The sequence below is a fragment of the Pteropus alecto genome, unplaced genomic scaffold (assembly GCF_000325575.1).
Source record: "Pteropus alecto unplaced genomic scaffold, ASM32557v1 scaffold20, whole genome shotgun sequence".
Taxonomy (NCBI): Eukaryota; Metazoa; Chordata; class Mammalia; order Chiroptera; family Pteropodidae; genus Pteropus; species Pteropus alecto.
In genome coordinates, this window is record NW_006436298.1 from 34,032,498 (window position 1) to 34,045,579 (window position 13,082).

The following is a 13,082-nucleotide window of genomic DNA, read 5'->3' on the forward strand; positions in this document are numbered from 1 at the left end:
TATAATAGCCTAATTTGAATAATACCAACTTAGTTTCAAAAGTATATAAACACTCTCTTCCTGTACATCTCCATCCCTCTTACTTTACACTGTTATTATCACAGGTTACAATTTTACACATTACGTGCCCATTAGCAGATTTATAATTATTGTTCTATACATTTGCTTTTTAAATCACATAGGAAAAAATGAGTAAAGTACAATACAACTATCTTTAAATTTACCTATGTAGTTACATATACCCATGTTCTTTTATTCTTCATATGGCTTTTTACTACTGTCTAGTGTCTTTTTATTTCACCTTGAAGAACTTTTCAGCATTTCTTATGAGGCAGGTCTACTAACAATGAACTCCCTTGGTTTTTGTTTATCTGGGAATATTTTAATGTCATCTTCATTCCTGAAGGCCAGTTTTGCCAGATACAGAATTTTTGATTGACGTTTTTTCTTTCAATCTACTGCTTTCTGGCTTCAATGGTTTCTGATGAGAAATCACCTATTAATCTTATTCAGGATCACTTGTACACAATGAATCACTTCTCCGTTGCTGCTTTCGAGATTTTCTCTCTGTCTTTGGCTTTCAACAATTAAACTATTTAATGTGTCTCAATAGAGGTCTCTTTGACATTATCCTGCTTGGAGTTCATGAGTTTCTTAGATGTGTAGGTTCAAGTCTTTCATCAAATTTAGGAAGTTTGGGCCATTATTTCTTTGAATATTCTTCCTGATTCTTTCTCTCCCCCTTGTTCTCAAACTCCCATAATGCAAATATTGTTCTGCCTCATTGTATCACACAGGTCCCTTAGGCTCCATTCACTTTTCTTCATTCTTTTCTCTTTCAGCTCTTCAGATTCAACAATTTCACATATGATGATGAATCCCTCTAGTAAAATTTTTATATCAGTTCTTTTACTTTTCAGCTCTAGAACTCTTATTTACCTCTTTTTTTAAATTTCTAGTTCTTTATTGACATTCTTATTTTGTTCTTACAACATTTTCTTGAATTTATTATTTTTGTCCATGCTGTCCATTAGCTCTTTGAGCATATTTAAAATAACTGATTTAAAATCTTTGTTTATTAAGTTCAGTGTTTGGGCTTCCTCAAGAATTGTTTCTGTCACTTTTTTTCCTTTGAGTGGGCCATACTTCCCAGTTTCTTTGCATGCCTTGTGATTTTTTTTTGTTATTGAAAAACAGATATCCAAATATTAATGTGTATTGTAAACATGGTAACTTACAAAATCAGATTCTCCTTCTTCATGGGGGATTGCTTTCTTTAATTACTGAAGATTTAGCTTGTGTTTACACAGTGTTTTGACAAATATTTTCTTGAATACCAAGAGCTTAAAAACAAAACAAATAATGAAAATACTTCTCCTAGTCTTTGTAATCAAGTTCTGTGATGGGGCACTCCTTTAACACAGCAATGCCACATACAATTCTGCCCTGGCCTTCATTTCCAAGGAAATTCAAGGTCTTCTCAAGTCTTTCTTGAGTATAAGTACTTCCCTGGGCATGCATATAGCTAAATTATCCCATACACACTAGTGTTTCTAATTGCCCTAATTTCCCAAAGAAGTTCTCCTCCTAGCTTTTCCTCTGAGAACCTAGGTGGTCTATTACATGAATCAGCCATAATCTTTTTCCCCAGGCTTCTGCAGGGCTTTTCATCATTTGTCTTACAATGTTTTCAACCAATTTCCACTGCTTTTCCACCCTGAATAAGTTCTGAATTAGGTGAAACAGATCTGAGCACCTTGCATCCATCCTTCAAGAAGTTCCCAGGGAGGAGAGAATACACAAATACAGTAATTAGTGAATAAAGTCTGCTCTGCTCCCTCTGGAACCAGGGACCTCAGTCCCACACTGGGAATATGAGCTGCTCTCTTCAAACCAGTTGCCAAGCTGAGAAAAGTGCAGGGCACTGACAAGTAAAGATGCCACAAGCTTTCCCACTTCTTTTTAATTGCATTTTCCTTGGTTCAGCATTTGCTTGGTTGCTGTAAAGCACTATTTTCTGGCAAAGCTGGTTCTAACACTTTCTGCTTGTTTCTCAATGTTTCTATAGAGGAATGGGGTTGTGGAGCTGTCATTTTGTTGATGTTAGCCTAAATATTTATTTTTAAAGACCTGAAAACTCATACTATAGCAAAAACTGAAATTTACTAATGCAACTGTTATTTTTATACAATTTTAATTTGAGAAGATGCCTATAATGACTATTTCCAGAAATTTCTACAGAGATCCATGAACTAGATTGAGGTATTAAACTGCTAAAATGAAATACGAGAAGTCATATAAAATATTAACTTAAAGGATACAATTTCTAGATTTCTTTGAATACTGTGGCTACTATATCTCGTTTGCTGGCAATAGTGTATTATTCTTAACTAGCTCTTTTTCCTCCATAATGTGATTTTAGTTTTCTAAGACATATAATAGAAATAAATTCCATTGGTACAATTATTTGGAGTTACTTCTATGGAAATAAAAATATCAACATTTCAAGGGGGAATTTTGCACAAAAAAAAAAAATCGCATTCCACCAAAAACAACTTTTTAGGTGTTTCACCATTAGTTTGATAAACATTGTTAAGTAAACTGCAATTATTAAAACATTAAATTTTAGATCCATTAGAACTTCAAATTGAAATACTTTATGTAACTGCTTTTATAAACAGAATTCAAAAAACATATTCAAAATTATGGCAGTTATGAAATACATTTTAAAGACATTACCAATAAAATGCATGTATACCATTGTAAAACACGTCAGTTTTTACTAACAGAAGAGTGAAAAAAATCAAAAACCCTACAACTTGATTTATAGAATCAACAATTCAATCAATTGCTATGCTTTTGAGTAAAAAAGAAAAAAATAAGCCCAGGAAAATTCATAAATTATGAATAGGTCCATCACGAACCTTTTAAAACTTTATTATACACCTGGTAAATTGTTAGTTGACTAAAATTGTCATATTCTTCACAGCAGAACTCATCAGAAATCATTAGGTCATGAAATTAATTTACTAAGTGTCTCAAGGCCAACAGTTATTTAACATAACAGTATACATTAGAAAATATCAATGTGCAGTGTACATAAGGTTATGTATTGCTTCATAAAACTTTTATTTCTATTTTATGTATATATAAAAGCCATTCTCTTTCTACTGTACTACAACACCATTCCATCATAAGAAAGAGGCTAAAATAGAACACACCCCACTATACCACAGTCTTAAGCATAGCAAAGTATTACTCTCTACACTGCAATGAGGTTGCTATGCAATTACTTAATATAATGTAGTCACTTAAAAAATTATTTAAGGATGAAAAAAATTTAGATTGCTTTACTACTTCTGTTAGATTAGTACCTTATAGAAAACCAATTCATAATTCAGACACCATGTAAAGCTGAAGCAAATATCTGATCTATCATAAATTAATGGGTTCCAAAATACCTCACATTCTAGGAAAGATGTACATAATTAGTCTTAAAGTTGTAAATATTAGATAAATTCATAATGTTTGACTAGCAATATTAAGTCTTGCTCCTTAAAGAACTTTCTAGTTTCTCACTATTTCAACCATAAGTATGATCTTATTCTTTAGAAATACCCTTAGCAGTCTGCTCAACTGGTATCTAATTTGTATTATATCAAATTAAATATGTAACAGATTTAATCTATTTCTTAATATACAGACTTTTAAAATGTTTCACTGTGAAGTATAATTTACTGAAAATTTTCCATCATGCAAAAAATCATGCCATACCCGTAAAGTTTATAATTTCCCCATTAAAGATTAATTTGTTTTAGTGGGCTTAAGAACTTCATAAAATGCTATGCTAGTGAAAAGTCCTGTACATAAAAGAAATGAATAAGACTGTTATGGCACAATTTGCTTTTGCAGACAAAATAGATTCCCTTATATACTATAGCATTCTTAATATATAAATTGGACTGACTCACCCACTACTATTCAGGACAGAGTCTTTATAAATTCCTAACACTGAAGTTTCAGTTAATTCATATGTAGTTTTTAAATTTAGAAATCTTCACTTTATTTCTAACTTCATCTCAGATCAGATTGAAATCTAGGACTTTCCTGATACACTGGTTTTGGAGAAGTGTTTGGACTGCACTCCAATTCAAAATTTAAACATTAATCCTGACAAAATTATTGAATGGAATTAATTAATTCTTTTGACAAATTTTTGCCAAGGATACTGTAAATGTGCATGGCCTCTGCCCTCATAAAGCAGGCTTCTCCATTCAAGGTCTATAAAAGTACAGTCTATTGGCCTGGAAATGTGAAAAGACAATAAAAACTTTGGAGAATTCAGGCTTCAATCCCAGCTCGATCATCTGTTAAATATTAGGCAAATTCTTCAATTTCTCTAAGTCTTAATTTCTACCTTTACAAAATGAGTTTAATATCAATTATTTTTCAAAAGTTATTTCAAAGGTTAAATGTAAAAATACAAAAAGTGCTTAGTACATATTACTAAATATTCAAAATATTCACAAATTCAGAGCCTAGCACATAGAATCCATTTGACATTAACTGGATGAACAATCCACTCTGAGACAAGAAACATTAAATACCATTGCCAAAGGAAGTGCATTAAACATAACATATATATACTATTTTTAATCCAACTATCATGCTAAATATAATTACCACCTTTTTCTTCATTTTATACTCTTTAACTTGGACTTCCATTTATGCTTTAAAACAGATATTTTAAAGCACGTAATCATGTCATCTAGTAACATAAAAGAGAAATTAAAACTTCATGCTGACCTGAGCTGCATACTGTAGTTACCTAAAGCAAAATTTGGTACAAAATTTAAGTAACGAAAGAAAAAATAAATAAAATGGCTGGTCACAGAAATTCAGGCACTCATTACAAAACATAACCAAGTTAATTTACCAATTGCAACAATGGTGCACAAGTCCACTAACCCAAACAAATATTCATGAGTAGATAAAAAAATATGACTTTTTTTAGTCTCTGAGCATTATTTTTAACATAACAATCTTTTTAAGTGTTGCTGTAAGAAACCATTTTAAGTTAACATGAGTTAAATCATTTCATAGATGCTGAAATTTACCTGTTTGAGTCCTTCATCAGTTAATTTGTCCTGGTTGCCTACATGAATTTTCTGAAGTAAAGGACAGTGAGAGGCAACCGCAATAATAGAGGTGTCAGAAAGCTGTTTACACCTGTAGGCTGTATACCTAAGTAGTCCAGGACACTTAAATGCTAGAACACATACGCCAGTATCAGACATACTGCGACAATCAGAAATGTTGATTTCAATTATATTTTGACTTCTTGATGCAATTTTTTCCAATAATTCATCAGTGACCTATGAGAGAAAACAAAACAATAAATTTAAACTTTTGCTAAATTGAGAAACCTATTTTCTATTATTTTATTAAATTTCCCCAATAAACAATATGATAATTAGATTATAGCATGAAAATCTTCCTACTTAATATTAAAGCATAACCAGAGCTGTGATATAATAAAAAATATATTTGGTCTTTGTCTCTGGTTCCTTGAACAGAGAGCTCCTAAAACCCTTGGAATTTCCTAAGTGATAGAAGTGTCTTTTGTTATCCATAACAAGCCTCTTTTGACTACATCTGAGTTTGTACTAATGAAATAAGATAGCTTCAGGATGGGAGTTGGTCACCAGAAAGACCAAACACCATGTGATTAGAGGGTGGAAACTTTAGGTCCTACTCCCTGACTTCCTGGGAGGGAAGGAGAAGTGGAGATTGGGTTATGAAAACTCTTGAATAACAAGATCTGAAGAGCTTCTGTGTTGGTGAACACGTCAAAATGCTGGGAGGGTGATGTACTCAGAGAAAGTATAGCAGTTCCATACTCTATCCCCCCAATACTGTGCCCTATACATCTTTTCCATTTGGCTGGTCCTGAGTTGTACCCTTTATAATTAACCAATATACATAAGTATTTCTGAGTTCTATAAGTCATTCTAGCAAATTATCAAACCTGAGGAAGGGGTTGGGGGAACTCCTGAATTTACAGCTGATCTGTCAGAAGTACAGTGGCTGCTAGCACTTGTGACTGGTATATGAAGTGGGAACAGTCTTATGGGACTTCATGAGCGCTTAACCTGTGAGGTCTGTACTAACTCTAAGAGTTTGTCAGAATTGACTGGAATTGGACAAAGTTGGTGTCAGAGAATGTTGTTAGAATGTAAAAAACTCCACACCTTTGGAGGCAGAGTGGTGTCAGAAAACACCAAGAAAGAATATATGTATTTGTTTCCATTAAAAGCCTAAAAATCTATCCTTATTAGGAAAACTTACTTTAATGAAACCTTCAAACTCAACAAAAACTCTCCACAAAATTATACTGAGATTTTGAATGTTTGTTCTCTATTTTTAAACCAGCAAATAATGTACATCAGTCATCATGATGTATGAATCTTGTCTTTTTACACTTAATATTAGATACCACAGGATATAAATTTCAATTGTTTTACTACTTCTATGAGAATATCACCTCACACATAACCCATAGCTTAGAAAACTGATATCATTTTGTGTTATCAGCACAACAAAGACTACATACAAATGTCCATATCAAATAAATTTTCTCAAAAGACTCAAAGCTAAAATTCCTTTGGTGAAAAACTCACAAAGCCATCTGAATTTTTAAAATAGTGTTTTAAAAAATCAACCTCTACTTATTCGCTGCCTAATAATCACATTTACAAAAGAAAAAAAAAAAAAACTCAGTTAATATTATTCAAGTCTTTTGAGTAAAAATAATGGCGAGATCTGGGGATATAAAGTACAGCATAGGGAATATAGCCAATAATATTTAATAACTATAAATGGCGTCGGGGGATATTAGACTTTTCGGGGGGATCATATCATTAGTTATATAAATGTCTAACCACTATGCTGTACACCTGAAACTAATATAATTAGTTATATTAATAAACTAATATAATTAGTTATAATTGAATGTCAATTGTAATTGAAAAATTTTTTAAATAATAACAATGGTGAGAGAAATGCACATGATAAAATCTAGAATGGAAAAAAGAAAGAATTGGAGTGTTCAGAAGCACTAGGAATAAGAGCCAAGGTTAAAACTATTATGTTTTTTGAGAAAGTACAAATGTAAACAGTTATCTTCTAAGCTAAAACTCTAACATAATCTCCTCTTTTTATTTATTTTTCATCTCCAACCCTAACTCTCAGCAGAAGGAAAAAGCTATTTTTAGTCTGAGTTTGTAACAAATAACTCAAACATCCAAGAGTACTGAAGTAAAAAGGGCCAGTGGATCATTTCACATTACTTCTCTCCACTCTACCTATCACATCTAAGTAATTACTCGCCATTCTCCCTGGACACGAATTTCATGAACTCAGAAAGGTAAACTGGCTCACTTTTTTTTAAAGTGTGTATGTTATACATACACATACACACACACACACACACACACACACTCACACACACGTAGTATGTTGGAGTTGGCTTATACCAACTCACAAAACCTATAGCGTGTACCTCTTTCCAAATCAGTGACATCACTGCAGTCAGTGACATCACATTGGTAGCCTGAAATTAGCCACAGTGGGAATAACTGTACCATAAAAACTGGCAAATATTACAAATCAGAGCTTTTTATGTGTTCATTTGTTTTTGAAAGCCAGTTGTTAAACATTTACCAGCAAACCACTACTAACAATATCAAGAAGGATTTAGAGCAGTTTTAGTACTCTAATAAAATCTTATTCTTATTGGATATTTTTTATATATTTTCAATGCCAAGTACTGATAACCAAGTTTAAAGGAAGAATTGTAAATTGTTTTCAATATGCACTATTAACTATATCTTTTTTCCTAATTTATGCTACCATATAAACATACTGGCAGCCAGGCAATGGAGAAGTTTAGAAAATTCAGCAAAAGGAATATTAAAACAAAATAAGTTATCCTAGCCTATTTTGCTTCCATTTCTTCATCTATAATATGAAGAAATTATAGAAATATGGGGAGGACAAAATGAATTAATATGTATAAAGCCACAGAACAGTACATGGCACATCAGGAGTACTGTATAAACATATGCCATCATTTTCTACTATTAAACTAACATTCATAATATTGACCCCTCCAAAAAGGGAAAAGTTTAATTTTTTATAAAAGGTAATAAAAAAGTGGGAAGACAAACAGGAATAAGACAAAGAGGATTAAGAAGCAAATCAAAATTACCAATCCACACTAAAAAAATATTTTTACCATAAGAATAATTTAAATTCACAAAAAAAATTACTAAAGCACAGAATTATAGATTATAGTTATTTGAACTACCTTGAGAAACTCTAACACAAAAGAAGTGATTCTGAAGAGAAATAAAGATTCTTTTAAATAGGTCAAATTGAGTGGTTCTTAGAATTAGATTCCATATACCTGCTGACGACTACTAAGATCCAGCTGTTTCCAAAACTGGAAATCTAAACAAAGGTCACGCCAGTACTTGCAAACCAACGATGCAGAAAGGCAACGCTCATCCAGGGATAAATTGGAAAATATCTGTGAATAAAAAAGAAACCATATAATACGTACTAAACATTTTAAAGGCATAGGAAATGGTTTTTGTTCATTAGAAAAAAATTAACTTTTTAAAGCAGAAAAACATCTTGAATATAAGCAGCCATTATTACAAGAGTCATTATTAGGATCTGCCCTAACAGAAGAGTCATTGTTAGGAAGTATGATATGGCAGAAAAGAAATGGTCTAATGTTATCTTGTAAGAAGAACAGAATAAAAGAGCAGGGGAATACGTGTGTGTGTTTCCCAATATTAAAAAAGAAAAATTAAAAGGATAAGCCAAAAACTAATTTAAAACATACTCATCTTTAGGAGAAGGGAAAAGAGAGTAGGAAGGGGAAATGTATGAAAATGAAACTACTTTGAAAGTACTTAGTTTCATAGTTTTAACCTTAGAACCAGATGAACTTTTTACATAATATTTTAGATAAAAATGTCATAGAAAGAACATTTTACCTCTATGGCATTTTCTCCAGAAATTCATAAACTCAATCTAATTCCAGGACAAGTATCATATACACCAACTGTAGGACTTCCTAAAAACTACATGATCATGATTCCTCAAAAAATTCAAGGTCATGAAAAACAAGGAAAGGCTGAGAAACTATCACAGACAAGAGGAAAATAAGGAAGAATGACAACTAATACAGTCTTGAATCGGAAAAAGGCCATTAACAGAAAAACTGGACCAATACTGACTCCGCCAGTTTGGCAAATATATGATAGAACATAAGATAATCAATTTAGGGGAAATCAAAAGTGGGTGAGGAATATATGGGGGCTCTGTACTATCTGTGCAACTTTTCTAAAACTATTTCAAAATAAAAAGCTTATTTTAATAGAGTTTTAAAAAGTAAAAATTATAAAAAGATGGTTAAGATCAGAGTTAAGACCAATACAGAGTTTTAAAAAGAGATATATCAACAAATACAATGTGTGGACCATATTGGGGTCCTGAATTGAACCTACCATAAGATACTTCTGAGACAATCAGATAAAACTGAACATAAAAAGGATATTAAATGATTTAAAGGAAATTATTCCTCATTTTTTAGGTTGCAATTATATTGTGTCACATTCACGCTGTGGTTTTATTATTTTTTTAAAGCTATTATCCGCTTTAGATAAACTTTAGTGTTTATGGCTAAAATGATACATCTAGAATTTGCTTTCCGATAATTTACCAAAAACAAAAAAAGTTGGCAAAAGAAATATAAAATAGACAGAATATTGAAAGTTATTGAAATTGGTTTGAATAATACATGGGGAGTTCATTATTTTCTACTTTGGTTTACATATGAAAATTTACAAAATATTAAGTGAAAATTTTAACAAGAATATGTGTTCTACACCAAATTGTTTTATCCTAGATTTAAATCATGGCTTTACCATTTATAATCTATGCAACCTTGGGGAAATTACCTAACTTCTATCTCAATTTCTTTATTTCTAAAATAGAGATAATATAGTCTTTATCTAACAAAGTTATTGTGAGGACTAAAGGATTATGCATAAAGTTTTCATAACAGTGTCTAGAACAGAGTTAATAGTATACAAATGATTCCTATCATAACTATGACCTAAAATGATTTATCTCTGTGCAATCAAATGCAGAAATCTAAGACAGAATCTCCACTATGTTTAAATTTTGAGCCTTGGGAAAACAACTGCCAACTACTGTTGCTCCTCCAATGGTTGAGTGAGAAGTAAAAAAATATACGTAAGAATCCCCAGCAAAGATGTAGTTACGCTCACTACATCCTTTCACTTCCACTGATGACAATTAAAATCTCTGGACAACATACTAAAAGCAGTTACCTCAGGACTCTAAAAGGTTAATAACATAAGGATTGGAGAGTTGAGCCAAAACTTAAAGAATGAGTAATAACAGGAATAAGTTTCCGGTGTTTTTTTTCCCCTTTTATCTACCAGTGTGGAACTGAGGATGGCCCCTGTACAGAACTGCACAGCAGGCATAGCTGTCTTTCTGGACAGAGGACTAGAAATGGCCTTCTGTGAAACAGAGAATGTGAGAAGAGTCTTCACTTTGGATTTTCTTTTCTTTCCCTTTTCCCCCTACTGGCCATGTTCCAAATGCAGCCTCAGCCACAGAGTTGCAATGTAGCAGCTGTGCAGGCACCTAAAATCCCAAGAGTAAACCCATCATTTTGACCAGAAAAAAAACAAGAAAGAGAATCCAGGGACCAAACAGCAAAGAACTTCCATTACCTTTTTCTTACCACTTCATCATGAAAACAGCCTGAGTTCTACAAACTATACAGCAGCACAGGTATATAACACAGGCTGTAACTCTGAGAGAAACTTCATCTTTCTAGCCAGAGAACCAGTAAAAGGGACCTCTAGGTCAAAGAGTATAAAAGAAGGATAAACAAGAGATCATAGAAAGAGCATCTCTAATTCTGTGTATGAAGTAACAAAAAACCTGAGTTAATCACAAAGCTGCACATGTACAGAAGAAACCCAAAGTAGCCCAACGATGTCACTGAAAACTGAGCTAACACTGAAATCACAGGCCAAAAGAAGTAAGATAGAAATTTTAGTCTAAATGTAACATTGCCAATCCCTGGCAAATCTGATAAAGCTAGACATTCCTAAAACTCAATGAATCCCAACAGAACTAATTCAAAGAGAGCCACACTAAGACACATCATAATCAAGTTGTCAGAAGACAAAGCAAACTCTGAAAGCAGCAAGAGAAAAGCAACTCATCATGTATAAAAGATCCTCAATAAAATTAACAACTGATTTTTCATCAGAAGCCATGTAGGCGAACAAGCAATGGAATAACATATTTAAAGTGCTGAAAGAAAAACTGTCAACCAAGAATTCTGTATCTGGTAAAACTACCCTCTAAAAATGAAGGCGAAATTAAGATATTTCCAGATAAAGAAAAACTGAGGGAGTCTGTCACTAGTAGACCTGCCCTATAAGAAATGCTAAAGGGAGTAGCATGAAACCACATGAAGAAACAAAGAACACCAATAAAGACAGGTAATTATGTAGATAAGTATAAAATTCAGTATTAATATATTTTGGGCTTGTACTCCTTTTTTCTACATGAATGAAAAGACAACTACATAAAATAATTATAAATCTATGTTAATGGGTACAAAACATATACAAGTATAATTTATGAAAATAACAGTATAAATATAAAAAAATTTTTATGTACCATTGAAATTAAATTGGTATTTGTAGTGTAAGTGCCTGACATTAAGCTTTTCTGACTGAGGTATGTCTGACATTAAGCTTTTGATTGCCCAGATATCTATCTCAAGACATCAATCTTGAATATACATGTTGCCAGCTATATAACACAGCTATTAGCAAAACAATCAGATAAAGAACTAGGCTACCACCACTCATATAGGTCCCTCTTTCACAAAACCCTGGGTAACCTAGATAACTGACCACTTGTGTGACCCCATTTCTCCTTTCCTGTGCCCTAATTCTTGCTCTTATGCTTTAAATTAGCCAATAAAAAGTAAACCCATAAAACCCTAGGCATGTCATATGCCCTCCAGGATCTGAGAGTAATAAATCTTGTTTTTCAAAGTTCCCTGATGGTTCATTGCTAAAGTGTGTCCTACAATCAAAATTAGAACCAAAAGAGCAGGCCAGGCTGGGGGTAAATGTCTCTGGAGCTCACTAGGAGTGATGTGTGCTTGGGCAAGCACTGCAGGCATTTCTAACCAAGAGCATTACCATTAAGAGGCTTCAGACCAACAGAACAATATTAATCAAAATGAGATTGCTATAAACGATGTTAATTATAAACCTCAGGGCAAATACTAAGAAAGCAACTAAATACAGTCATGCATCACTTAATGACAGAAATGCATTCTGAGAAATGCGTCATTAGCTGATTTGGTCATGTGAATATCAGAGTGCACTTACACAAACCTAGATGGCACAGCCTTTTAAACACCTAGGTTATATTGTATAGCCTATTGCTCCTAGGCTAAACTTGTACCACATGTTACTGTATGGAATACTCTAGGCGATTGTAACACAATGTATTTGTGGAAATCCACAATCTCTGTGTGGATTGGGAAGAATATATTCAGATTCAGCCTATTTTCAAGTTTGCACTGGTCCTTGACACACTCCCAAGTCTCAGCTGCACATATGCATAGTTTTACAGTAAGCCAGAAATAAAGGTAGAGAGCTTATCCTTTTATGGTTGTCTCATTTTCAAGGTCTGCCTATTAAATTCCTGGCTGGTCCCATACTCATCCCAACAGGCACCACAATCTAAGGCTTGCAAATATGTGTTTTTATCCTATTTGTTTTCTACCAAATTCATCACTTTTATTTGACAGATACAGGTTTTTACTCATTGCCCCAAACTGAGTTAGCTTCTCTGGCAGCAGAGCTGCTGGTTTTGCAAACTCTAGTTCTTGCTAAAAGTATGGAGGCAGGGGCCCACAGTAGGGGCCTCATGCAGGAATG

At 32.9% G+C, this 13,082-nt stretch overlaps 1 protein-coding gene across 1 annotated transcript in view; it reads right to left on the minus strand.

Moving 5' to 3' along the window:
• Positions 1 to 13,082, minus strand: part of FBXL17 (F-box and leucine rich repeat protein 17) — a gene marked incomplete at its 5' end in the record, with an annotated part of 440,618 nt that overhangs the window by 418,525 nt on the left and 9,011 nt on the right. Inside the window, 2 exons of the mRNA XM_015590345.2 lie at positions 5,118 to 5,375; positions 8,468 to 8,590. Of these exons, the coding sequence (XP_015445831.1) occupies positions 5,118 to 5,375; positions 8,468 to 8,590 (381 nt within the window). The remainder of the gene's footprint in view (positions 1 to 5,117; positions 5,376 to 8,467; positions 8,591 to 13,082) is intronic.